Here is a 1,690-nt window from a genome sequence, read left to right on the forward strand (position 1 = left end):
TTAATGCCCGTTAAGTACACCTTCAAGGCATGTGGTCACAGTTCTCGGAGTGAATCTGCTGCAATGGATTTGAGCGGCCCTCTGTCTCCCACACATTTATGTGGCAAACAGCGGTGATCGGAGAGCATGTATGCCCTGGTGAAGACAGTGGCAGGAATCTGTTCCTGTTGAACAAACTGTGTTCTGGTGTGCCTACGCTGAAAACAACAGGTAAGAAGACTGATGTGCAGCGGCAAGAACCATCAAGAACCGTGGACTGAGATGACAGTTTTGGAAGTTGTGCAGATCAAAATGGGATCCAGCCTCCTCCTCCCCGCTAGCATGATTCATTTTCATCAATCTCTATGGGGCTTTTGCCCTGGGAGGGAAACAAGGAAGGAGAAATGCCATTCTCTGGTATAGGTTGCAGTGATGGCAGGCATCTTTCTTGTAAGATTGGCACTTCAGCCAGGTGTAAGTGAGTCTCAAAATAATCCATGGACTCGCCTTCTTGAGTCTCTGCTAAAATCTGGTAGTCCCCAAAACAAATGATGCACTTCCATGGCAGATCGATTTTGTTTAAGTAACCCAGTTCTGTCTGGTCCACCATCAGTTTTGTTTTCTTGCTCATGTTCTTTATCTCAAAACAAAATTCTGAGCTGTTCAGTTTTCTGTAAAACTGCAAGGAAAACTGAATCCGAGAAACACGAGTATCCATTAAGTTGTAATGACAGACATTAGAATCGCGGCCAAACTTGGCCATTTCATCTACCCTGACCTGTTCTCGCTTACAGAAATTCAAGCAACGAAACATCCTCTTGTCTTCTTGGCAAGGATGGTAAAAGGTCATGTGGAGACACGTTACTGTTTCTTCAGTTTCAGCTTCTTCAAAAGAGGTCATGATGAAATAAGTCCTCGGAACTACAAGAACGAAGTAAAATCACAGCATGAAATCACTGTAATACCCCAAAAATGGGCTTCAGTGTGGCATTAAGATACTTCATATACTATTGCATAGTGACTGTACATAAAATGTCTGGCAAATTGGCTGACAGTAAATGTAATGAAACCACTGGAACGAAAAAGTGGGAGCTGAGCCTATCTAGTCCATGCCAACCATCATTTCCCGCCATTTTGCCAAAGCCTCGCTGGGTGACCACAGCTAAGTGAGAGATGGCTCTTTGCTGAACTCCTCCCAGCAGTCTGTCTCGCATCTGTTGCAGTGGCTGCATAGCACTTCAGAACTCTGCAAAACACCCACTTAGCAGTGACAGTAAGGTTTACTTTATGGACTTAAAATGGAGCATTAAGTAGTACTGTCTGGGCCCGCGTGCTCTGTTCTACAGTGTAGTCCTTTGATTAGAAGATCAGGCAAACCACTTTACAAATGCAGTCTGACTGTAGGCAGTAGCATTTCAAATGTGTACAAAGCACTCTTTTGGCTCTTTAGTCAGAATTTACCTCTTATATGAAACGAACTACAGTGTTTGGAAGTGACTGATGTGACAGTACGTAAAATGAATGCAAAAGCTGGAATATCAGTGAGAGCTGAAGGAGGAATTGTCACCAACTCCAGGTATTTGCTTCTTGCCTATCAGAAAATCCCAGCTATCTGCTGCAGAAGTACTTAACTAGGCAATAAAAATAAAAAACATAATTTTTGGGGTTTTGTTTTGTGGTGTTTTTAAGCTTCTCCCATGCAGCAGAGACA

General features: G+C 43.3%; 1 protein-coding gene across 1 annotated transcript; it reads right to left on the bottom strand.

The window, feature by feature from the left end:
• Positions 1-316: 316 nt before the first annotated feature.
• TIFA (TRAF interacting protein with forkhead associated domain) lies at positions 317-889 on the bottom strand (the record flags this gene model as incomplete). Its single annotated transcript, XM_081998676.1, has 1 exon — positions 317-889. The coding sequence occupies exon 1, from the start codon at positions 878-880 to the stop codon at positions 317-319; it is 564 nt and encodes a 187-aa protein (XP_081854802.1). The 5' UTR covers positions 881-889.
• Between the last annotated feature and the right edge of the window lie 801 nt (positions 890-1,690).

Source organism: Phaethon aethereus, assembly GCF_964289735.1.
Source record: "Phaethon aethereus genome assembly, chromosome: 4".
Taxonomy (NCBI): domain Eukaryota; kingdom Metazoa; phylum Chordata; class Aves; order Phaethontiformes; family Phaethontidae; genus Phaethon; species Phaethon aethereus.